Source organism: Corythoichthys intestinalis, chromosome 18 (assembly GCF_030265065.1).
Source record: "Corythoichthys intestinalis isolate RoL2023-P3 chromosome 18, ASM3026506v1, whole genome shotgun sequence".
Classification (NCBI taxonomy): domain Eukaryota; kingdom Metazoa; phylum Chordata; class Actinopteri; order Syngnathiformes; family Syngnathidae; genus Corythoichthys; species Corythoichthys intestinalis.
In genome coordinates this window covers 20,999,777-21,023,615 of record NC_080412.1, presented here as the reverse complement: position 1 = coordinate 21,023,615, position 23,839 = coordinate 20,999,777, and the positions used below count along the sequence as shown (strand labels likewise).

The 23,839-nt window shown below is 39.3% G+C and overlaps 1 protein-coding gene across 6 annotated transcripts in view; it reads left to right on the top strand.

Moving 5' to 3' along the window:
* The window catches only part of LOC130906286 (glutamate receptor 4), a 226,358-nt gene that overhangs the window by 120,536 nt on the left and 81,983 nt on the right, over window positions 1-23,839 (top strand). For all 6 annotated transcript variants that reach the window (XR_009061281.1, XM_057820452.1, XM_057820451.1 and 3 more), the window contains exons 5-9: window positions 5,993-6,046; window positions 6,120-6,278; window positions 17,148-17,315; window positions 17,391-17,495; window positions 21,855-21,965. Coding sequence is in view for 5 of the 6 variants with exons in the window: in XM_057820452.1 (XP_057676435.1) it covers window positions 5,993-6,046; window positions 6,120-6,278; window positions 17,148-17,315; window positions 17,391-17,495; window positions 21,855-21,965 (597 nt within the window). In the remaining variant the exon portion in view is untranslated. The remainder of the gene's footprint in view (window positions 1-5,992; window positions 6,047-6,119; window positions 6,279-17,147; window positions 17,316-17,390; window positions 17,496-21,854; window positions 21,966-23,839) is intronic.

Genomic DNA, 23,839 nt, shown 5'->3' with positions numbered 1-23,839 from the left:
TTTGGACTCAAAAACGACAAAAAAAAAAAAAAATCCCAAAATCTTTTTTTCAAAATTTGTAATGTTGATGTCCCATTGACAACCACACATGCTCGGCCAACCGTTTTTAAGCTTGATAATATTTATTCAACTTGTTAGGACAAACATTCAATAGAAAAAACTAAGACTGGATAGTTTTATGTTTGACAATTCAACACAAACAGTAGGTATGGTCATAGGCGTTTTTAGCCTTTACACATACAGTGAAACCACGACATACAATTGCTTTGACACACGATCTTTTCGACATCCAACGAAAAATTTGACTCGTCATTTGTTTCTACATCCAACGACATGCTCGAAATATGTACATTGACATGACAGCAACGCAGACAGACGCATGGCTGACTTTCTTGTGACAGAAATCAACACAGGTTTCAAAAAGGTTGGTACAGGTAGTGAAACAAGGAAAAAGGTGACGCTTACATTCTAAATTAAGATGTAAATTATAGAGAATTATGAGCATGGGGTCCGCATCCCTGAACTGGCTCAACAATACATCTCCACGGTCCTCCTCCGACCACTGTTTGCCAGTTTTTATAAGTTAGGTTGACAATTATTATTGTGGTTACATCGTCAAAGAAATCGCCAGCTTTGTCAGGTTTTTATTATTTATTTCAGAACTTATCCAACACAAAACGCCTGCTGTCCGCCGCAATTGACTGTGTACTCAGGAAAACATTGAAAGTGAAAGTAAACTCAACCGCACCGCTCCTCTCACTTGTCACGTCAGTCACGCGGTGCGTTCAGGAACAGAAAAAAAAAAGTCCGCCACATTAGAACCCGATTCGTTACATTATTACAGGAATTATGATGATTATTATTATTATTATATTATAATTCCGTTTTTTATTTATAATCAATGTGTTTTGCTATGTGTAATTGCCATTTGTAATAGTACCAGCGGTATTTATTAAGGATTTAGTGTGGGTTTTCGGGCTGTGGAACGAATTAATGGAATTATAATGTACTCTTATGGGAACATCCCGCTCGACATACGACCATTTCGACTTACAAATAAGGTCCTGGAACGTATTAACATCGTATGTAGAGGTACCACTGTACTATGGTCAAAACTGTTTACATACAGTGCAAAATAGTGAGAAAAAAAATATAATATATATAAATATATACCATCTAACACAAGAAGGGTTTGGATGATATCTTTTTGTGAGGTTAGGTACTGCACCCATCACCTTATCAAAAGTATATATATAAAATCAAGCTTCTCAAACACACATCTATATACAAATTAAAAAGATTGATAGTGGAGAAAAAAAATCAATAATAACAATGAAAAAAATTATTTTCAAAAATATTTACAATAAACTAGTTCAGTTCAGTTTTTTTCAGAAATAAGACTCAAGGTTCCTCTTGAACAGGACAAGGAGCTAGGACAAGGAAAACAAGGACAAATACAGCTCATCTTTTTCCTTGAGTTAATGAAATTTAGTTTTCGATTCATTCCGCACGTTTCAAAGTCGCTCGCTCAATCCGACGCCATTGCTCGCTTCGCATGCCTCCCTTTCCTTAGGTGACACCTTGCTCTGCAATTTATTAAGAATGTTTACATTAGTTTTGTCCTTCTTGACCTCACAGTGGCTCTTGGAATATGTAGCCTTTCGTGCTGCTCTCGGTTTTGAAAAAGGACAAGAAATGATGGAAATATGAAGATAATCACATGGTCCATGCAGCGTTTTAATGCTTATTTATGAGTGCAATAGAAGTATAAAACTATAAATATCAAATGACATTATCTCCCGTTTTACTTGGTCGGTTGACTTCAAATAAAAACTGGTGTGGACATCAACTTCCGCACTTTGAAGCGGCACGTGGGTGACATAATCACAGTGTGACGAGGCTTTAAAGATGATATGCGTAAAAATGTCGCCGCCGACACGTTCGGTGTCAAAAAGTTTACAGGTAACACTTTATTTGACAGCGGCATCATATAACTGTCATAAGACTAAATGAACCATCATTGCTTCAAGAAGCTTCATTTGGCCATCACTGCTCCCATTGGGGAGACAGTCAACCTCTGCTGCCATCTGCTGTCAACACTGTTGTCATCCAACATGCCTCCTAGCATGCATTGCAGCGCTAGAGATGTAAACAACAATCAAAATTCATAATCTGTGGTAATTATTTCTTCAGTTACTGTTCTAGTTGTTTCATTAATTGCTAGTTATAGTATTTGGTGACTTTATTTGACAGTGGCACCATAAGACTGTCATTAAAAAATCATAATTATGATATGACACTGTCATGAGCATTAATAAATGCTTGTAACAGATTTCATTTAGTGTTACCCAGCCAATTATCCCACTTTTGAATGGATGTAAAAGATCTGAGCTGGACATAAATGGAGTTAGTGACATAATTAACCAGATGACACTTACTGACGTCTGTCATAAGCATTCAGTAATGCCCATGATAGTGTCATCTCATAATTATGATGGTCTTATGGCACCGCTGCCAAGTGTTACCTATTTACTCAAATAAATTAATAAATAAGCCGCACTGAACTATAAGCTCCAGGATTCAAAATGAAGGAAAGGTTTATTGTCCAAAAGTTACTGTAGTATTCCTGTCAAATTTGGTGGGTGTGCCTTAAACAGTGGTACCTCAACATAGGATCGCTCGACATCTGACGTAAAATTTGACTCGCCATTTGTCTCAACATATGACGACATGGTCGAAATATGACGATTTATGAAAGTGTCGCAGTTTCATTATTTTCCCGCAAGACTGATGCACGGTGGATTTTTTAAGAGAAATCAACATGGGTCCCAAGAAGGTTAGTGAAGTTGGTGAAAAAAAGGAAAATGGTGACGCTTACCATTGAAATTAAGAAGGAAATGATAGAAAAATATGAGCATGGTGTGCATGTGACTGAACTGGCTAGACAACGCGGCTCACGTCAACAACAACAGAACATGAAAAGCGAAAGTAAAAACTTTACCGCACCGCTCTCTCTTGTCAGTCACACGGTGCATTCAGGAACAGCATGTAAAGAACAACTACCACATTAGAACCCGATTCGTTACATTAATTTATTTTTATTACTTGTACTGTATTAAATTATTATTATTATTCTGATTTGTATTTATAATTTATTTGTTTTGCAATACGTAAATGCTATTAGTTATTGTATCTGCCAGTGTTGTTTTTGTCAACGAACAATTTTTTCATGACGATGACATCATGATGACGAGCTAAACACGTGGCTTGGGAGTCTAGAACATAACGAGACAAATGCCAATGCCACATGGTTTCTGTCATACCGTATGTTCACCATATGTGACATTTTCATATTGTACGTCAGCTTGCATCGGGGCAGTGTTTGGGTCGTGTCACTCGAGTGAGATGTGCTGCGCCTCTCCCTCCTCACCGGAGTTTAGGATGTGTCTAAAGCTATGCTCTGCTCCATCTTGCTTGTTTGGAAACATGGTAAGATTTGTTTTCTTATCTTGGCAAGAGAAAATATGCAGTGCTGCTTTAGCTTTTGAAAGTCTTTGCTGAGTCACTATCAGACGCTAAATGTAACTCCTAGCGTTAGCGTAGCATTTGCGTTAGCATTGGCTTCACAATGGCATGCATCCACTAAAAACACTGGCCAGACAAAAGCAGAGCTACTTGGCTTTTCTGGTCAGTAAGTCTAGAGGAGAGCAAGTTGGCGAAATGGCATTTAGCAATTCGCACACTTCAGCTGTTTTGTTTGATAAATGATCAATTACTGGGGAATACTGATTGCTTGCAACTTCTGGCTAGTCTCTAAGAATAGCAAAAAAAAAAAAAAAACTGATTTCCCAGTGTTAAACGCTTAGACATATTTTTTTAACATACAGTTTGTGGTTTCCTGGTGGGTTTAATTGAAAATGATGACAGTTTTTCTGCTGAGTGGGTATTATCATCACTAAGTTGGCAGTTGGCATTGTCCTTGTATAGACGCTTGCCTGGTATACTAGACTCACCGCTGTTCCAGCGATTGAGTCTGGCGACCGTCCGGCGGATCAAATTCCGAAGGGGGCGCAAGTTACAGCAAACAGACAGCGGAGTGGACCAATCAGCGACGGGCAGATGTGACGTTGTTAAAGCGACAAGTAATTAGCGTGAGCGGAGAATGGAGAAGTTTATTCAACATGGTTAGCGTTAGCCATGTTGACTGTTGTCAGTGACTTGTTTCGATGTGTTTTTTGTAATTTAAAACTGGTTTTACCACGGATTGGAACATATTCTCGGCTCTCCCGTTCGCCATCTGTGTTGTTGTAGACACGACTTTCGGCGCGCAAGAGTGACGTTACTCGTTAAGAACACGTCACGCAAATAAACGAATCTGATTGGACGATTGATTTTGTACCTTGCTCGAGAGGCCGTTAACTGGCTGGGTCCCAGACTATTTCTCACAGTGTTTGAAAAATACAGGGAGAATAGTCTGGCTGTGCCAGGCAAGTAGACGCTACAATATATGCTTGTATATGTTCATTTGAAATTGTTGGAAGCCTTTATTTTTTGACTAAAATTTTGAATTTTACAAACGTAAACATTTTGAGTAACTTTTGACTAAAACTAGACATAATTTGCATGAGATTTGTATGAGACTAAAACTACATGAAGTTGAACACATTTTGGAAATGACTAAAATATGCCTAAAACTAATAAGTATTTAAAACTAATAAGTATTTTCATCCAAAAGACTAAGACTAAAACCAAAATTGAAAGGACTGCCAAAAACAACACTGGTACCTGCAGTATTTATGAAGGATTTAGAACAAATTAACCGAATTCCAATGTATTCTTATGGGAAAATCCCGCACGACATACGACCATTTCGACTTACAAATTAGGCCCTGGAACGAATTAAATCCGTAGGAGAGGTACCACTGTGTTTCAAAAATTACATAATTCTCGTTTTGTTTTTCTTTAACTGTGGACAATTTATAAAATATTTTTTTTCGTCCATGTTTCACCTCATCAGTACAGTTTTGTTGTTTTATGGCCAATTGATCATGTACGCAAGAGGAACATTAGAATTTGAGTGCTTAGTAGATAAGAAAAATAGTGATAGACATCTGGAAAATGGGATTAATAAAGACAAGTTCCTGAAGCTTAGAGTAACAAAGATGTCAAGTGTGTTTAATTTAATGCAACTGTTAAGAAGCAAGAAGAAGAATGGAAAACTAGCAACCAAGCATTCAATGGATTATTCCATTAGAATTACTCTGTATATTCATTACGTTGTGTGCAGGGGCTGACAGCACAAATCGGAGGAGGGAGAAAAAAAGTCAGGAAAATCGTTAATCAATTTTTTGGAGTGGGCGAAAAATTTTGAAAAAAAAGATGCCATATCGCCCAAAGCCAAACACTGTGTTTCCCCCGAAATAACAACAGTATCACAAATTGTTCTCATCTTTATTATATGAATGTAAGATTTGTAAAGTAATACACATTTGTACTTGGCAAAGTTGCCCTTTGTAGCTGTTTGGTGTTTTATTGTAGTTTTATTATCCTTGCGAGCGCTCCACAGAGATTGAAATTGTTTCTTTTTTTCGATGCTTAGCTCACACTCTCAGTAAGTGGCTGTCCAGAGGGATTTTCTGGCAGATGTCAGCTTTCAAAATCCGTTTTTATCAACGCTTAGCGAGTGCGAGTGTGTGCGCGCATCTTATCGAGCATTGTCTGAAGGTATTTACGTCCAGACACGCTGGCTTAACACAATTAACGTGCGGTGATGTCACACCGTCCATATTAAATCATTGTCTAATTGTCATAAATCTATTTGAAGTGGGAGGGTGGCAACGAATGAACGAAATCGCTGCCACCCTCCCACTTCAAATAGATTGGACGTCTACAAGTGATAAAGTAATGTAAATGATTAGACATCTTTGGACAGCTGCTACCGTCAATGGCAGCCAGTGAAATAATGCCGCACTTTCCCCACCCTTCCTTGCAGATCGTCAGCGTGGGAAAACACGTCAAAGGTTACCACTACATTATGGCCAACCTGGTGAGGACAAAACTAAAAGGTAGATCTCTCATCTTTCTCCCATGACGCGTTTTTGCTCGGTCGCCCCCTTAAGGGTTTCAAGGACATCAATCTAGAGCGCTTCATGCATGGCGGCGCCAATGTGACAGGCTTCCAGCTGGTGGACTTCAGCAATCCTTTGGTCATCAAACTGATGCAGCGCTGGAACAAGCTGGATCAGAGAGAGTACCCGGGCTCTGACACGCCACCCAAGGTAAAGCAGAAGCTATCATGACATTTCACTCAAAAAATAAGAATATCACGATCATTTTCCATGTTATATTTTCCCCTAAACACCAAAATCAGAGGGGTCACATCCCATTAGGCAAACCAGGCAATTGCCTAGGGCCTCCAGCCAGCAGAGGCCACCAGAGGGCCATCAGATTTAGCACACGCAGTTTTACTGCACTGTCGCAGCGACAAGTGCAAGAGTGCCAGCGAAAGCCTTGTGTCTGAGTTCCCTGAAGGGGCCCCTTCACCCGCTCTAACCCCTCCCCCCACCCCTACACCCCGCTTACGTGACCCATAGTGAGAGTGAGCGGCAATTTGGCTTTTTTTTAATTGGCGTGTATCCAAAATGAAGAGAAGTTATCCTTCTGGAAGCGACAAAAGAAAGAAAATAAAAGCAGAAGAGGAGAAAAGGAAGAAAGACAGCGGTGAGTGTACTATGTTACGGTAATTTTATGTCCAAATGTAGTAGAAGCCGGGCACTTTGAGTACGTATGAGACCGAGGCGTTATTATACTTTTATTAAATATGCTATTGCTCCAAGTCCAACTGTCCCCCTTACTTGCACATGCTCGAAGGGCCCCGTGTTGCTTGTTGCCTGGAGCCCCCGGGGACCCTTGCTACGCCTCTGACCATAATATTATAACATTTCACTCCAGGAACAATAATTTCCCCTGATCAATAAGACTATCACAAATATTCAATATTTAGTAAAGTTGTCCAATTTTATCTGGTAGCTAATAATATTGGCCGATGAAAGCATTTTAAAATTATATCGGATTATATCTACATTGGTTTTTCATAATCTGTTTTGAGCCTAGATGCATGTTGCCTTTAAAGCAGTGGTGTCCAAACTATTCCACATAGGGCCGCAGTGGGTGCTGGATTTCATTCCTACAAAACAAGATGACATCTTTTCACCAATCTGGTGTCTTAGAAGTGTAATCAGTTGATTGCAGTCAGGTGCTGCTTGTTTTAACACAAACTTCATTGGTTAAACTGTCTATGGTCGATTGGTAGGAACAAAAACCAGGACCCACAGCAGCCCTTGCGGACAGGTTTGGACACCCATGCTTTAAAGTGAATGTAGAAGCCTTAAGCCTTTGTACAAGGGCTGGTCAAAGTTTAGCACAGCAGTTATGCTTATTAACCATTAGATGTCTCCAAACTAAGATGCTTTGGATTTGTTATTTTGGGGTTCAGGAGATCAGGGCAGCTTGATTTCAGTCTACAATAAAATTATTGTACTTATTTTATTTGAAAAGCTCGTTGGTTTTCAGATGCCAACGTTTTACCTCATTCAGTGTACCAAAGCGGTGTGCCTTTGTTGTTATTTTGAAGCAGAAGAGCTGTGTAAGCCATATGTGATATGGCAGTGCCTGATTGGCACTTTGCACTTGCACTTGATCCAAAAAACTGATGTTTGCATTTATTGATTTCAACAATAAATATAGTGGTGTAATATAGGCACTTTTTTCCATACCTTTTGGTAAGTTGTTCTTATTTTTCACAGAATGTTTATTTGGAAATCCTTGAAGTTGTCAAATGTGTCATTATTAAAACATCCAGTGAGTCATCACAATACAATTAGCCATAATGCGTTAAGTCCATCGGTATCGGTTTGATATCGATATCGAAATTCTGAAATTGGACAATATTGGGATATCGGTTAAGAAGTCATTATCGGATAACTCTAATATTTAGTTAATATTTTGCTAATTTGACACAGTATAACTAGTATCACAATATTTTGGCCACGCAAAATGACTATGATAGTCCAGTATTTCGCTCTGATAACAAAAATATGGTATTCATACAGCAGTTATAATATTGTCACCAAAGTTTGGCCATTGTAATAATATTATGAGGATATTTTGCTCCGATGATGCTCGCGATACCCTTTCATAGGGCAAATGGCTATTTTAGAAAAAAAAACGTTTTTGACTTGTCCTGTTCATCTCCTTAGACACAGAGAAGAGGAATCTAAGGCTAGGTTCACACTAGTGCTGCAACAATTAATCGATTAACTTGAGTAATTCGATTAGTAAAAAGATCTAATTAAATTTTGCTGCTTCGAGTATTTGTTTAATTAAAGCAGCTTTGTAGTGGTTTGTTTTGAAAGTGTTTGCATTTAGTTATATTGATTTGGATGGATACACCGCCATCTAGTGGCCACAGGGAATATGACACAAGTCATTTCACATGGCTGAATTGAACTGCTCCCTGTTAAGTTTTTGTTTGCGCTAATTTTTTTTAATGCATTCATAATTTTGTTCATAGGTATATTTAGCCGTTTTTTGTGGGAATGTGTTTGAACCATTTGTTATGAGAATTGTTAAAAAAAAAAAAAAAAAGATAGCATTTAAGCTAGCAGACATTTGCTTAGATCGTCATTTTTTCTTTTTTTTTTTCTATACCGTTTGAGGCTCAGCTCAGGTATTTTAATTTTTCATGTTCCTTATCCGATTACTCGATTATTGGAACTAACTAGTTCATCGATTAATTGACTACTAAAATATTTGATAGCTGCAGCCCTAGTTCGTACCGCAGGTCTTAATGCACGAATCCGATTTTTTTGTATTTTTCCGACTCGAGTGAGGCATTAACTTGACAGTCTGAACGAGACAAGCCGCATAGAAGTGGGCCATTTCAAATCCGATCTAGGTCACATTTGTATGTGGTTAAAATCCGATCTGGCCCACATTTTTCAAGAAAGTGGCTGCGGTCTGAACTCTCAAGTCTCCCAAATTGGAATTCATGCAGCAATTATGTCAGCAAAGAACGATAGAGCTATGGCAGCGATGGAGCTGTTCATTAGCTTTTGCGCCTAGCTTGAACTCAGCTATCAGGCAGTCGGTGGGCTTGACTACTGACATAAAAAATACAAAGGATACACCTGAAAATGCTCGGTCAATGAGTTCTGTGCACCAAATAAGCACTATATCAATATTGCTTAAATAACCGAGAGTCTGGGCAAACTGACCGTATATGTGTGCGTGACGCACACACATACAGTCAGTGAGTGTGCTCTATCAATCCATAAACTGTGAATATAAGACAAAACGGGAATTACTTATGTCTGTTATTTATGTCCGCTTTTTTGAAAACCAAATTTATAATCACCCTAGAATGACGTAGAGCCAGCGTGTGCAGTCATTTGTTTTGATGCTTCGACGTATGTGGGTCAGTTTGCTCCGCGCAAGTCAGACAGTGAATTAGTGCACATGCATAATATTTGAACGGGTTCAATTGACAAAGGCAGTCTAAACGGGCACACCAAAAGTCAGATATGACAAAAAATCAGAGTGCATTAAGACCTGCGGTATGAACCTAGCCTAAGTGTCTTTATGGTATGAACAGTTTTAATCTATTACATGGGAGTTTGATATACTCCCATACAGGTAGTCCCCCGGATTACGAACAAGTTCCGTTCCTACGCTCGCAACGTAGCCCGAATTTCCCTGTAAGTCGAAATGACCCCTCTAAGTACCCCTAAGTACCCCCTAAATCTCAAAATAACTATCCAAAATCATTTATTATATATCATTGTACTGTCCTCACCAAAACGTTGAAGCTAGGTCCTCGCTAAACAGCTTCGTTGGAGCAAATGTGCTCTTCCTCGTGTTTGCGCACTTGCTCTCCTTTGTGTGCGCAAATACGTTCTTCATGTGTACATGTGCTGTTACTCACGTGCGCTAATACTACCTGCTCTACACTTCCTGCGCCAAAATAAAAGCATGCATGACAAAACAAAAGTCAACATTATAATCAAATATACATTTCACCAATAAGCAGGGCCGGCCCAGCCTATACGCAGATTATGCAGCTGTTTAGGGCCCCTGACCACCAGGGGGCCCCTCAATCTGGCAATTGTTTAATTTATATTCTATTTTGTTTACTACAGTTTGCTTTATTTGACTTTTGATACTTGATTACAAGCTTTAAAAAATAAAAGTTCTTCCTTAACTTCTTTCTTTGCTCTTTTAGAAAAAGGTTTGGCGCTATCTACTGTAAGTACTGACAATCATTTGGGGTTAGAAGTTTGAAGTATGCAGTGCAACAAAATCTGATTAATATACAAAATGTGGACGTATGGGTTGGATTGCATGTATGGGTTTCACAGTACAATGTGACAAAATGGTGGGCCAAAAATATGGGCCCCTTTGCATTATTTTGCTTGGGGCCCCAAAATGGCCTGGGCCGGCCCTGCCAATAAGGTATTGTTTACGCGACTAAAAAACAAAAAACACAAAGTCGAAATCACGTAAGTCGGGTACATCATAACCCTTGAACTACCTGAATAACAAACTCCTATGTGGCACATTAAAACTGTTTAGTCTGTAAGGACACTCATTCCTATTTTCCATGCCTAAACAGCGGAACAGAGCAGGTAAAAAATATACGTAGACAAAAACACATTTTGGATCGTGTTGGCCAGAATATTAACACTGAGGATACAAGTGACCAAAAAATGTCATGTCCACATATGTTGGTGCCAGGTCTGATTATAATTTTAAATTATTAATCATTATTTAAATATATATTAGAGTAAAAGAAAATGAGTACAATGATAATAATAAATAAAAACAGAAATGCACTTTGGTGACTGGGAGAACGAGCTGTGAATGCTCATCTTTCAGTGCCATTGACAGCGGAAGAAGTTCAATCCATTTTGATTGGAAGGGGGGAATGAACATGTGTTCGCTCACCTCTCCCAGATTATTCAATAATCATGATCATACAATGCCAGCCATCCTAGTTTAGATCTAATCTCTATTGCTGTCAATGGCGGTAAATTAGTTAATGTACTTATTTGTTTTATAGACATACTCACACTCACACAGCTCTACAGTGTAAACTTTTTAATTGAAGCGGCCCTATCCATCAGATACACACATGCATAAGCTTGACTCACGCTGTTTCCACACCACTGCAGCTGCTTCATAGTTATAATAAGAAAAAAAGATTTGCTTGCGGCGGACGTTTTGCTGACCGCCTTCTTGCCCCACTGCCATTTGCTATCCGTGCTAAAAAAAAGTGGGTCATTCAGCCACATCGCCGCGGATGACAGGGTGGACAAAGCCAAGCCTAGCGTGGCTGTATGAACAGGCTAGTGAATGTTTTGCGTTTTTCCTGTTTTTCTGACCTTGCGACTTGAAATCTAATTTGCAACATTATTGTCAAGCTTCCACTGAGTTAGAAATACACAAACATTGAGATACTACTGTTTTTATGACATTAACCTTTTAGAGGACACTCATTGGTTGCCAATGACGGCGCTAGACGTCTATTCCATTTTGACTGGGAGGAGCGAATGAAAGAATGTTGGATGCAGTGAGTGGCAGTCAGTGAGTTAGTTAATTTAATATTAAAGCCATTAGAACAGTAGGAACATTGTTGCTTTGTTTCCTTAGTTTGAGTGTACTCAGTGGAAATATGCCAATGTTACGGTGTGGTTAATGCAGAAACATTTTTAGAGCAAATCCAGTTCGTCTGTCAACGTCATTGGCAGCCAGTGAATTAAAAAGTAAACATTTTAGGCTGTCAAGGGCATGCCAAAGCAACTGGGGGTGCTATGGCCCCCAACAGTATTCTAAAAAAAAATAAGATGGAGAGCTTTTTGGATTTTGGTATATTCATTCATTCATTTTCCATGCTGCTTTTTCCTCACGAGGTTCGCGGAGGTGCTTGACTCTATCCCAGCTAACTACGGGCACCCTGAACTGGTTGCCAACCAATCGCAGGGCACAAGGAGACATACAACCATTCATGCACACACTCATACCTATGGACAATTTAGAGTGTTCAATCAGCCTACCACGCATGTTTTTGGGATGTGGGAGGAAACCGGAGTTCCCGGAGAAAACCCACGCAGGCACGGGGAGAACAAGCAAACTCTCCACAAGAAGGCCAGAGCCCGGAATTGAACCCTTGATCTCAGAACTGTGAGGACGTGCTAACCACTCAGCCACCGTGCCGGCTAGGATTTTCACGAATTTTACGAATATAAACTTTGGATGAGTTCGTTGAAACACGTCATTTCCAACGCGTAACTGCGAGGATAATTTGCATTTTTTTTAAAAGTTTTTTTGCATTCCATTAATAGTCCCTTACCAAACCCGGAAGTGTGACGTAAATTCCCGAACGAATAGAAGACTATCCACAGTGAGCGTAGCAGCAGCAACGATACCAGTAATATTTCCACTGAAAGTAACCATTCAGGATCACTCTTTCGTGACGCTAACGATGGCAAAGGCTCCCAGGAAAGATTATTTACAAATAATCCGAACACGTTTGAAGCTGAGGCGTCAGATGACGACGATTTACTCGGCACAGGAGACGTTGGTGATGACGCTGGTTGGCAGCTCGACATTTCACAAAAGGTAGAGTGGTAGGCCTATGTCTAGCATCATGATTTCCCTCAATACCTTTTTCCCCAGTCATTCTGAGATATAGTTTTCAGTAATTGCACAAACAGACAAGTAGTAATATAAATCTTGTAATAAATGTATCAAATTTACATGAATAGACAACCTCTCAGCTGTCTTATGACAGGCAAGCAACCACAACAAACCGGGTCGCGATCAACTAATAAACGTGTCTAATTGACATGAACAGACAACCTGTCAGCTGCCTTATGACAGGCAAAAAAAAAAAAAAAAAAAAAACAGGTCACACTTCAACGAACAGGCAGTTGGTTTTGCCCTCCTATATAAACAGAATTGCATTAAATTTTGGAATTAGAAAAGCCAATATGGGTCTACTTACGTCTATGAAAAACCAAGGTTTTGTCCTTCTTGGCTTTCAAAGCTGTCGACGCTGAAATGTTGAAAGCAGACGTGATCGAAGAGCCAGTGACAATTTCTTCCGCTTGACTCTCACAAAAGATGTCCAAATCCTTGCAGAAGAAAGTTTTTGGGGCCAGTCATAGAGTCTCGAGCCTTCGTGTAAGCAAGTCGCTACACATCGAGATGGCATGATGAATCTCGCGAGTAAAACCCAGAAAATGTTTGCAATATATAACTAGGATAGCGTGGTGCTATACTTTGGTTTGGTTTCGCTTCATCGGAGTGCTGGCGAGCTCTTCAGGTAATGACGTCATCAAGTAGCGGCCAGCAGCGAGAATCGTCCCTCCTTGCTGGGCATGTTGCTATGGCAGTAACTCGAAAAGTATCCGTTCAATTAAAAACGGTAATATGAGTTGGTAATATGAGTTTTGAGACAGCGAATGATGATTCAATACAATTTAAACAAGTAAAACTCCGTAATTGAAGTCTTCACCTGCCCTTTTATGAAGCCCTTGGGGGAAAACCCTGACTATGCTATAATAATATAGTATAGTATATTTATATAGTAATATATAAATAATATATTATTGTCATAAAATTGAATAAATAAAATAAATAAATAAATAAAATAAAATAAAATGCTGTTTAATACACACTCACATTTTATAACTAAAAATGCAGAGCCTATATAAACGTTGCTAATAAAAAGCACATGCACATTAAGGCTATATTACGCATGTTCCCCCTGCATGTTAATTGAAATATTCTGTCAAATTTGGCAGTGCATAAGTTAATGTACATATTTGTTTTAAAGATGCACACATTTTTGCCACAGCAGTCCTCTGTATTTTGGTTTTAAACCCCTTACATTTATTCTTTTCCCAAGCCGCTTATCCGCACGAGTGTCGTGGGGGTGCTGGAGCCTATCCCAGCTAACAATAGGCAGTAGGCGGGGTACCCCCTGAATTGATTGTCAGTATATTGTTGGGCACAAGGAGATGAACAACCATTCACGCACTCATACCTAAGGACAATTTAGAGTGTAAATCTCTTACACTTGACATAAATTCTGTACGGATACAAATACTGTGAAGATGGTTTAAAAATTTTGCAATCACATAAGCTTGTGCACCTAAAAGGTCCGTCCTTCCCCCAATTTACAGCTGTGGGTGTAGGGTATTTAAGTAGATGCAATGGCCTTCTTGTCATCGTGAAGAAGAGGAAGTCAGCCGTGCTAAAAGCATAATAATGTCCCCGCAAGTCACGGCCTAATGAAAAGGAGTCACTGGCAGCCGGAAGCCAAACTGATGAACTCCCGCTAGTCGTCATGATTAAAGACGGGCTGGCTGTTTGCCCCCCGCTTGGGCTCAACACTCACTCTTCATCTTTGCACCATTTGCTCAGTCCCCTCCATTAGTTGCTTCAGTTTGGATGGTAACGGGTGGCTTGGAAGAGCATACACGCAAATTCAATGTCACATGCTCTTCAGGTCAGTTACTGTTTCGTCCGAAAGGATTTCAAATATTCTTAGTTGCACTTTAAAGTGGTCCCACACTGAACTTTGCATGAGTAGGATAACATTTAATTTGGGTTCAAGTTGGTTTAGCTGGTACATTAAATGTACTTTCATTTTGGGCGATCATTCTGTGCCAGCCCTTCCAGTTTAAATGGGCTGGACGCCGATTGCTATCAATTGCACTGAAATGTGAACATTCACATTTGTGTTTTTAGTACAAAGTGAAAGTTATTAATTCAGTTCCTTATCCATGTATGTATGTTTATTATCAAGATAACTCAAGAATGCGCCTGCTATGCTTGTACAGTGATCCCTCGTTTTTCGCAGTTAATGGGATGGAACCCCTCGCGAAAATTGAAAATCTGCAAAGTACAGGCGGAGCTTATTTACATAAAGAAAATATTTTTTGGGTGTGTTCAATGTATTTATTCAGATTTAACCGCATTGGAAAGAGATACATATACCATGAAGAAAATAAGTATTTGAACACCCGGCTATTTTGCAAGTTCTCCCACTTAGAATCATGGAGGATTCTGAAATTTTCATTGTTGGTGCATGTCCACTGTGAGAGAGATAATCTAAAAAGAAAAATCCAGAAATCACAATGCATGATTTTATAACAATTTATTCGTGTGATACAAAGAGAGTAGTAAGTAGAATTCTGACCCGAAAGACCTGTTAGTCTGCCTATTAAAAGTCCACCTCCACTCCATGTATTATCCTGAATCAAACGCACTTGTTTGAGGTCAACAGCAGCATAAAGACAACTGTCCACCCCATGCAATCAGTAAAACTCAAACTTGTAACATGGTCAAGACCAAAGAGCTGTCCAAAGACACCAGAAACAAAATTGTTCACCTCCACAAGGCTGGAAAGGGCTACAGAGCAATTGCCAAGCAGCTTGGTGAAAAAAGGTCCACTGTTGGAGCAATCATTAGAAAATGGAAGAAGCTAAAAATGAGGGTCAATCTCAATCGGAGTGCAGCCCATGTAAGATATAACCTCATGGGGTCTCTATGATCCTAAAAAGGCGAGGAATCAGCCCAGAACTACACGACAGAAGTTGGTCAATGACCTGAAAAGAGCTGGGACCACTGTTTCCAAGGTTAATCTTGGTAAACTATACATTGTTGAAATCATGCATGGCACTGAAGGTTCTCCTGCTTAAACCAGCACATGTCAAGGCCAGTCTTAAATTTGCCTTTGACCATTTGGATGATGCAGAGGAGTCATGGGAGCAAGTTCTTAGTTCTCATCTCAAAAACACCATCCCTACTGTGAAGAATGGGGGTGGTAGCATCATGCTTTGTGGGTGTTTTGCTGCACATGGGACAGGACAAGTGCACTGTACTGTATTAACGAGAGAATGACTGGGGTTCTGTATTGTGAGATTTTGGTGAACAACCTCCTTTCTTCAGTCAGAGCATTGAAGATGGGTCGTGCCTGGGTCTTTTAACATGATAATGTTAAGCACATAGCCAGGAAAAACAAGGAGTGGCTCCATGAGAAACAAGGTTCTAGCGTTGGCCTAGCCGGTCTCCAGACCATAACCGAAAAGAAAACCTTTGGAGGGAGCTAAAACTCCGTGTTTCAGCAACAGCCTAGAAACCTGACTGATGGGTGGGCCAACATCCTCCCTGTAGTGGGTGCAAACCTGGTGAAAAACTACAAAAACGTTTGACCTCTGTAATTGCAAATTAAGGCTACTGTACAAAATATTAACATCTGTTTTCTCAGCTGTTCAAATACTTATTTGCAGCTGTATCACACAAATATATCATTAAAAAAGTCATACATTGTGATTTTTTTATTTTTCTTTTCAGATTATGTCTCACAGTTTTCACAGATTTCTACAGTATGTTGGAGAACTTGCAAAATAGCAGGGGGTTGAAATACTTATTTTCTTCACTGTATGACATATTTTTTCCACTATTTTTCCCCAAAGTAAAATAAAATAATGATAATAATGATAATTTTTAATAAATGGGTTTGAAGCACTGCAAATGTGATAATTGAGATTTACAAAAGAAAAAGATGATTTGCATATGTATGCATGCATACTGTATATCTTAACATTTTCAAATAAAATACTGTATTTTTTTTTTTTTTTTAATTGAAAAAAAATCTGCGATGGACTGAAGGTGCGAAGTTTGAAGTGCTAAGTAGTGAGGGATCACTGTGATGAAACGGAAGCGGGAATTTATATTGAGGTCATTAGGTCACAGAGGTCAGAAAAGGAATTTTGCGATAAAACTCAAGAAGTAATGGATTATGATCAAACTTTGTGGATTTTTGTAGTATGAAACGAGATAAGTGATTACATTTTGGGGTAATGAGGTCAAAGTTTAAATGTCATAGAGATCAGGAATGGAATTTTGCAATAACATAGTTCATACATAAAAGTAGTGCCCACTCTACCAAGACCGGCGGTGCTTTGAATTTGGATGCTTAGGCAGATGTTTGCTTTCTCTGAGTCCTTCTTTAGTTTTTATTTTATTTTTTTGAGTCATAATTTTAATGTAATACATGGATCATTACCTCTGCATTCCAGTACACTTCGGCGTTAACATACGACGGAGTGATGGTGATGGCTGAGGCTTTCAGGAACCTACGCCGGCAAAAAGTGGACATTTCCAGACGAGGGAATGCCGGCGACTGCCTGGCCAACCCGGCCGCCCCCTGGAACCAAGGCATCGACATGGAGCGTAATCTCAAACAGGTAAGAACTTTTTCTTATTCGGACAATTATTTCGTCACACGGGAAATTACTCCATGTGATACGTTTTATTTTTAGGTGCGGCTGCAGGGATTAACAGGTAATGTCCAGTTTGACCACTATGGCCGCAGGGTCAACTACACAATGGACGTGTTTGAGCTGAAGAATAATGGACCTAGACGGGTAAACGCATCACGCTGCGCTCACTACATTTCTTACATCTGCCATCTTTCATGTTTCCATGCACCTGAAGGTGATAGACTTCCAATCCATTTAAACTGGGAGGGCAGGAAGCGAATAAACATTTGTTCTTTCTCTGCCTGTCCTCCCAGTTCAAATGGATTTGATGTCCATTGAGTTAAAATTAGATATGATTCAAAAGCTTAAATGTATCGCTCAGAGTATGTCATCATACATCATATATTTTCAATTCCTATTATTTATTCATGCATAAGTGATATTATTAGAACTAATTTATTGTTTATTCATTTAATATATTATTTGATATGACAATACCATCAATCTTAATGTCAGCTTTGTGTGTTTTGACGATCTAAGTAGGGATGTACCGAAAGCAAAATTTTTGCCGAAAACAAAAATCGAATATTGGAAACACTTGGCCGAAAAACCGAAAGGCCGAAAAGTACACATGCATATAATTCTTTTTTTTATTTCATTTATTTTAAAATGATTTTATTTCATTATTTTCCAAAGAATGCCCTTTGTCTTGGCATTGGTTCTACAACCCCGGAGACTCGAGCAGGGGTGAAAGTGGGCCGGAGCGGGCGACAAGAAGTTCGATGCCGGAACGGTGCTTTGATCCCGAAAATATGACCGCAAATGTCAAAACCCCATGCTAAAAACAATCTGCCTGGCTGCCACACAGGCATCTCCAACAGGAACACAAGTGTTGACAACAAGCATAATAAAGTGCTTGTGTAGCGTCATCCGTTTCCACCCATATTTATTATTTACGAGTTCTCCCAGCGTGTGTCTGATGTGTCATGTCGATATGTGCATGCACTCAGCTACCACCCCTCCCTGGCTGGGACTCCAGTTGCCAGTTCAATTTGCTGACATACTGACTTGTGATCAGCATGGATAGTTAGCTCTGATTTGTTCAAATGACATGTTTTCTGGAACAAAGAAAAAAGAAAAATCTTGTTAACTTAATGTGATAAAAAAAAGGGCAATGCATCGGAAAATTGATCAGATCTTTAAGAGAAAGGAAAGAGTTGAAAAGACTTTAATTTCTCTGATGGGGAGGTTCAGAACATAATGCCTGACCCCAGAAATAATGAACAGAAAAGATTTTTTTTCAATTGTGGTCCTTAAACGTAATTTAAAAATATAAACATTTTTAAATTCAATTTGTGGATATATATTAAGGGTGTAACGGTACATGTATTTGTATTGAACCGTTTAGGTACGTGGTGCTCGGTTCGGAATGGAGGCGTACCGAACGAGTTTCTGACGTAATGTAACCCTTACTTTTCGAGGCTATGAGTTGATCGGGTTACAGTTTCTTTGTGTAGATTATCTATTTACTCTGTCTTCTCTACTATAATGAGGACCAACATGGTAGGACAGTATATAACCAGGAAACGTCAACGGCGCGGCAACGTGGCCGCCGTGAGAATGCAGTGATACGCGGGCGTTAAAGTCAATCAGCCAATGCACACCAGTCCCAGAAGCGGCTCAACACGACGCATGCGAAAAAAACGTCTGAGTTTATTATTTGACGCTAGACGCGACCCTCCTGCGTCAATACTACTACTGGTAGCTAGGATTGGGCAGACCAGAAGTCACTCGTGTAAATATACGGTGGATGCGGTCGATTTTCAAACTAATTTGCAATTGTAACCCACTTTTTGGGTCCATCAGATCTCTTGAATGGTATAGCAGGCACAGTTGACATGTCTTTGTTGATTTACTGCTGTCGTCTCTGCTATAATAATAACCAACACGGCCACGTGTTCAATACAAAACCCTCCTACCACAGCAAAACAAGTAGGAACTAATATTCACATAGGAACTAAAGTCATACAACATGAAATATACAATATAAATGAATACTACATCACATCTGTAAAATATAATACATAATAAAATAAATAATATCCCATTTAAATAAAATAAATTGAAATGAGCTAAAACACCTGAAATTAAATAATAAGAATAATACAGATCCTGCTTACACAATTAAATTTATTAATTTCTGTGTGGCGCTTTAACTTGAGAAAATCCTCCAATAAAGCTTTTGAAAACCGTTCATAAGAAAAAAAAAGATTCATTGAGGCATTTCATATGTAAAATACATGTTAAATCTTTGTCATTGGGATTGGTTTTCTCTTTAGCACAGGAATTCTTTTTTCTTCTTTCTTTCAGAAAGAAAGCTGACCAATACGCGGGGTCTGAAAGGCAAATTGTTGTTGGATTATCTTTAAATACCTGCTACTTTTTTAGCAGAATTCTAGCTTTGTCTAGGCAAATGTTCCTATTGGTGAAAGCACAAAGGTGTGTAATAAACAACTAGCACATTTATATTTTGCGTTTTGTTTTCTTACTGTACTGAAATGTACTGAACCGAGATTTTTGTGTACCGTTACACCCCTAATACCGTAATTTCCCGAATATAAGGTGCACCCGTGAATAATGCGCACGCCAAATTTACTTGTAAAATCTAGGGGAAATTATTGTACCCGTTTATAACGCGCAGCCTAATTTTAGCACCAATAAATAGAAGAATACAAGAAAACAGAGCTCGGTGTACACATACACAAATGTCATTTTACTGACTGGTGAAACACAGCACAAGCATAGCACATTGGTAGTTCAAAACATTACCATAAACGGACAATATTTACGGTAATAATATGATTTGACAACTTCTCCAACTTACCAGAATCTAGGAGAAAACAAAACAGATGTGACTTTTCTTTTGAAGGCTGCTGTATAACTTGCTCATTTCATCATGATGAATAAATGTTTCTTCCATGGATTGATACGCTAAAATGAAAGTGAGAACGTAAGTCGGAAATCCGCGAGAGCTCATCGCTGTCAACACAACAGTAACAATAGGAACTATTATTAATTGGGTTTGAGTTTCCCGAAGGACAGATATAGTTGGCGGACACACACAGGAAGTCTGTTGTTACGTTCGTTATGGCCCGAGTTGCGGAGCTGCAATGAACGTTGACTCAAATGAGTTCAAGAAACTAAATTCTGTGCTTTATGAAGAGTGAAAAAAGCAGAATTTAACACAGACGAAATCATTCGGCCGATCAGAGTGAAGTATTACCGAAACAAAATGGTGACGTCACGTACCGTAATGGTCGGCAACGGGTCGCCACATACGTTTCTTCAACACAACGTGGCCATGTCAATAAAAAAAAAAAAAAATCGGTTTATATATATATATATGTAATATATGTATATTTCTGTCTCCATCCATGTACTCGTTTATAATGCGCACCATGATTTTACAAGTTGATTTTGGGGAAAAAAAGTGCGTGTTATTATCGGGAAATTACGGTATATGTATACATATATATATATATGTTTTGGGGTTTTTTTTAAGTCCAGATATCTCTAAGTAACACATTTTAGAGCTGTAATTGGAATACCGTGAAACCGTGATATTTTTGCTGAAGGTTATCATACCGTCAGAATATGCCCGACTTCAAACATCTTCAAATAAAATGCTGACTGGAAATAACTGACTTCAAAAGTTACCTCAAATAAATGCTTTACTTTGAATTGATGCCTTAGTTATAAACATTGCTTCAAATAATGTCTTACTGGAAACAAATGGCTTACTCTACATCATTTAGTTCAGAAAATAAACAGCTGACCTCACTAGGAAATGAAACCACTTTTCTTGGAGTACAAGAGAATGAATGGCTGCAAGTAGTGAGGATGGCATTCTTGGGAAACGACTCAAAAGAGGGAGAGCGATAGTGAGCGGATGCAATGAAAGCGGCTGCGGCGAGGAGGGCAAGGGAGGAGCCGCCATCAATCACAGGCTGCTTTGGCCCGTCTTCCTTCACACCGCCAAGGTCCCGTTAGGACACACGGCGAGTCTGTGTGTGCGTTGCTCTGGCTCCCCACATTTTACATGTTCCTCAATCATCCACGCTAGAGGTGCCAGACAATCACAGCCCTTTGCGCTCTGTTTTCGCCATCATCCATCTGCACCACAGATGCTTGCATTCCAACCGTCAACAGCGGTCCAATTGCTCTTTGCACACAGTCCTCTCAATTCAAATCGATTGGTATCAGATTGGTTCTTGGTTTTGGCAGATTTTAGACTGGGGCGCTAAAACATGTGATTGGGACAACCCTAATAAAAACTGGACCGTAGTTGGACACCCCAGTTTTAACTGAAAATAAATGCCTCTCTTGAAGTAATGAACTCCTTCAAATTAGCAGCTCATTTCACATAAACATCTCCTTTCAAAGAAACATCCAGTGCTCTCTTTATGACACAAAATGACACAGTATACATAAGATTTAAGGTTTTTGTAACGTTCCATTGCACAGATCGGGTACTGGAACGATGCTGACAAACTGGTGCTGATCCAAGACTCTCCGCTCCTTCCCAATGACACGACCGGCATGGAAAACCGCACTGTGGTGGTCACCACCATCATGGTAAGAAAACATCCTGTCCGCACGCACTGTTAAAATGAATATTTCTATGATTCTAAACAACCGCTTAGTAGCTTCATTTAATACAATTTGCCAAAAAATGCGGGAAAGGTCTGTTTGCGGCTTGCAAGATATACGTACTGTGTGTCTGGAAATGAGGGCGTCGCTGGTAACGCGTGATTGGCACGTACAACCCCTAACAAAAAGTATGGAATCACCAGTCTCAGAATATGTTCCAAAGTGCTACTCCTTGGCATTCAGAAACACTAAAAGAAATGAATAAAAACATTGGAAGGAAAAAATATAGAATCAATCCATCCTGAAGAAAAAAATACGGAATCACTCCATTTTGAGTAGAAAATACAGACAAACCCAATAAATTTCCTTTCCTTATTTGGGCCCCTGCCTCAGGTTAGGTCTGCTCGTTAGTCAGCTGTTAAAAACAGTGCGGGTTATCACACTTTGTAGGGCTGCTGGACTAAGTGGATTCACAAGAATCATGGCTCCAACAAGAGAGATGTCTCTTGAGACCAAGGAGAGGATTATAAAACTTCTTGAAGAAGGTAACGCTACACGTATTTTTGTCAAAGATGTGGGCTGTTCACAGTCAGCTGTATCTAAAATCTGGACCAAGTACAAACAGCATGGCAAAGTTGTTAAAGTTGAGTGTACTGGTAGACCGAGGAAGACATCCACACATCATGACAAACAATGTAAGGCCATATGTCTTGAAAACAGAAAATGTACAACAAGACAAATGAAGAAGAAATGGGAGGAAGCTGGAGTCAAAGTATGTGACAGAACTGTGCAAAATTGCCTAAAGGAAATGGGATTTTCATACAGGAAAGACACTTAAACAGGAAACAACAAGACTGCAATGAATGCAATGAATGACTGGATGAAGGTTATTTTCAGTGATGAGTCAAGAATATGCATTGGACAAGGTGATGATGCTGGAACTTTTGTTTGGTGCCGTTCCAGTGAGATTTACAAAGATAACTGCCTGAAGAAAACATCAAAATTCCCTCAGTCCTTGATGATATGGGGCTGCATGTCCGGCAAAGGCACTAGGGAGATGGCTGTGGTTAAATCTTCATTAAATGCACAAGTTTACATTAAAATTTTTGACAGCTTTCTTATTCCTTCAATTGAAAATATGTTCGGGTATAATGAAATCATTTTCCATGATGACAATGCATCATGCTACAGAGCTAAAACTGTTAAAGCATTCATTGGAGAAAGACTCATCTAGTCAATGTCTTGGCCTGCAAATAGCCCAGATCTCAACCCTATTGAAAACCCGTGGTCAAAATTGACAAAAACGGTGCACAGCAAGGCTCTGACCTGCAAGGATGATCTGGCAACTGCAATCAAAGAGAGTTGGCACCAAATTGATGAAGAATATGGTTTGTCACTCATCAAGTCCATGCCGCAGAGACTGCAAGCTGTCATAAAAGCCGGAGGTGGTGCAACTAAATACTAGAGATGTGTTTTGATTGTTATTTCCTTGTTTGTTTCTCATGATTCCATATTTTTTCCCTCAGAATGGAGTGATTCCATGTATATTTCCTTGCACTTGCTTTATAAAAGTAAAATTTACTGACCAATACAATGTTTTTTATTCATTTCTTTTAGTGTTTCTGAATGCTAAAGAGTTGCACTTTTGAACTATATAATTATTTTTTTCAAGCTTTTTATCTGAGTTTGTTCTACATAAATAGTGTCTGAGTGAGTGCTCATCCGAGACTGGTGATTCCATACTTTTTGCTAGGGGTTGTATAGCTAACCCCTTAGCCATGTAAAAAGTCATGTGCGACACGCTGATCTCGCCGCGGGTGGTCATGTGGTTTATGGAGACCTGAATAGTTACAAGCACA